Source organism: Mus pahari, chromosome 14 (genome assembly GCF_900095145.1).
Source record: "Mus pahari chromosome 14, PAHARI_EIJ_v1.1, whole genome shotgun sequence".
NCBI lineage: Eukaryota > Metazoa > Chordata > Mammalia > Rodentia > Muridae > Mus > Mus pahari.
This window is the reverse complement of record NC_034603.1, coordinates 55551365-55552773: the sequence shown is the minus strand read 5'-3', so window position 1 is coordinate 55552773 and position 1409 is coordinate 55551365. Positions and strand designations below refer to the sequence as shown.

Genomic DNA, 1409 nt, shown 5'->3' with positions numbered 1-1409 from the left:
ATTTGTGAAAGCTGTATTTTGCAAGGTCATATCCTGGATGCTGGAGGTATGAAAAAGAGTTAGAAATAAACCCTTGTCCAAAGACATTGTGGTCCAGGAGAACAAGGAACTTGCAGCTATAAATGCCTATGTTACAACACCAGATATAGTCAGGGAGCTAAGCCAGCAGGGGCTGGCAATGTCTTTATCTTCCTTGCAAGCTCCATCAAGCCATACCTTGGAATAGCTTTGACCAATCCTGAAAAGTAAAAAACAAAACAGAAAAACAAAACCAAACAAATGAACAGAACCCAAACCAACCAATCAACCAACCAATTCCCCCCCCCAAAAACCTGACTGACTGTTCACAATGTTTTACATTGTGTTATCTCTCTAGGCGCACGGGAGGGCCCCCATGGAACCCCAGAACATCACACGGGTGTCAGAGTTTATTCTCTCAGGTTTCTCACAGACTCAGGAACTCCAGAAACTCCTGTTTGTGGTGTTTCTGTGTGTCTACATCACCACTGTGGTGGGAAATATCCTTATCATGATTACTGTGACCTTTGACCCCAGGCTGGACATGCCTATGTATTTTCTGCTTCGAAACCTGGCCGTCATAGATCTCAGCTATTCTACAGTCACCTCCCCCAAGATGCTGGTGGACTTCTTTCACAAGACCAAGATCATCTCGTACCAGGGCTGCATGGCACAGATCTTCTTCTTCCATCTCCTGGGAGGTGGGACGGTCTTCTTCCTCTCCGTGATGGCCTATGACCGCTACATAGCCATCTCCAGGCCCCTGCACTATGTCTCCATCATGAACACCAGGCTGTGCGTGGGGCTGGTGGTGGCTGCCTGGGTAGGAGGCTTTGCCCATTCCATTGTCCAGCTGTCTCTGATGCTTCCACTGCCCTTCTGTGGCCCCAATGTCCTGGATAACTTCTACTGTGATGTCCCCCAAGTGTTGAGACTTGCCTGCACGGACACCTCCCTCCTGGAGCTTCTCATGATCTCCAACAGTGGGATGCTGGTCCTCATCTGGTTCCTCCTCCTTCTCATCTCTTACACTGTCATCCTGGTGATGCTGCGGTCGCACTCAGGGCAGGCGAGGAGGAAGGCGGCGTCCACCTGCACCACCCACATCATTGTGGTGTCTATGATCTTCATCCCCTGCATCTATATCTACTCCAGGCCCTTCAGTCCCTTTCCCTTGGACAAGGCTGTGTCCATCAGTTACACAGTCTTGACCCCCATGCTCAACCCCATGATCTATACGCTCAGGAACCAGGAGATGCAGGCAGCCATGAAGAGGCTAGCAGAGCACTTAGTGCTTACTAAAAGAAATGAGCTTTAAACAGATTGCCTTTCAATGACAGATTTCTCTGGACTTGTATCACCCTGGCGGGGGGGGGGGGTGTGTGTGTGTG

At 49.8% G+C, this 1409-nt stretch overlaps 1 protein-coding gene across 2 annotated transcripts in view; it reads left to right on the top strand.

The window, feature by feature from the left end:
- Positions 1–300: 300 nt before the first annotated feature.
- The window catches only part of LOC110332351 (olfactory receptor 4D1), a 12180-nt gene continuing 11071 nt past the window's right edge, over positions 301–1409 (top strand). The window contains exon 1 of one of the 2 annotated variants that reach the window (XM_021213524.1): positions 301–1373. In XM_021213524.1, coding sequence (XP_021069183.1) covers positions 395–1336 — 942 coding nt within the window. In that variant the 5' untranslated portion in view covers positions 301–394 and the 3' untranslated portion in view covers positions 1337–1373. Of the gene's footprint in view, positions 1374–1409 lie in introns of those variants that run through there. The other variant, XM_021213525.1, reaches the window with a different exon arrangement.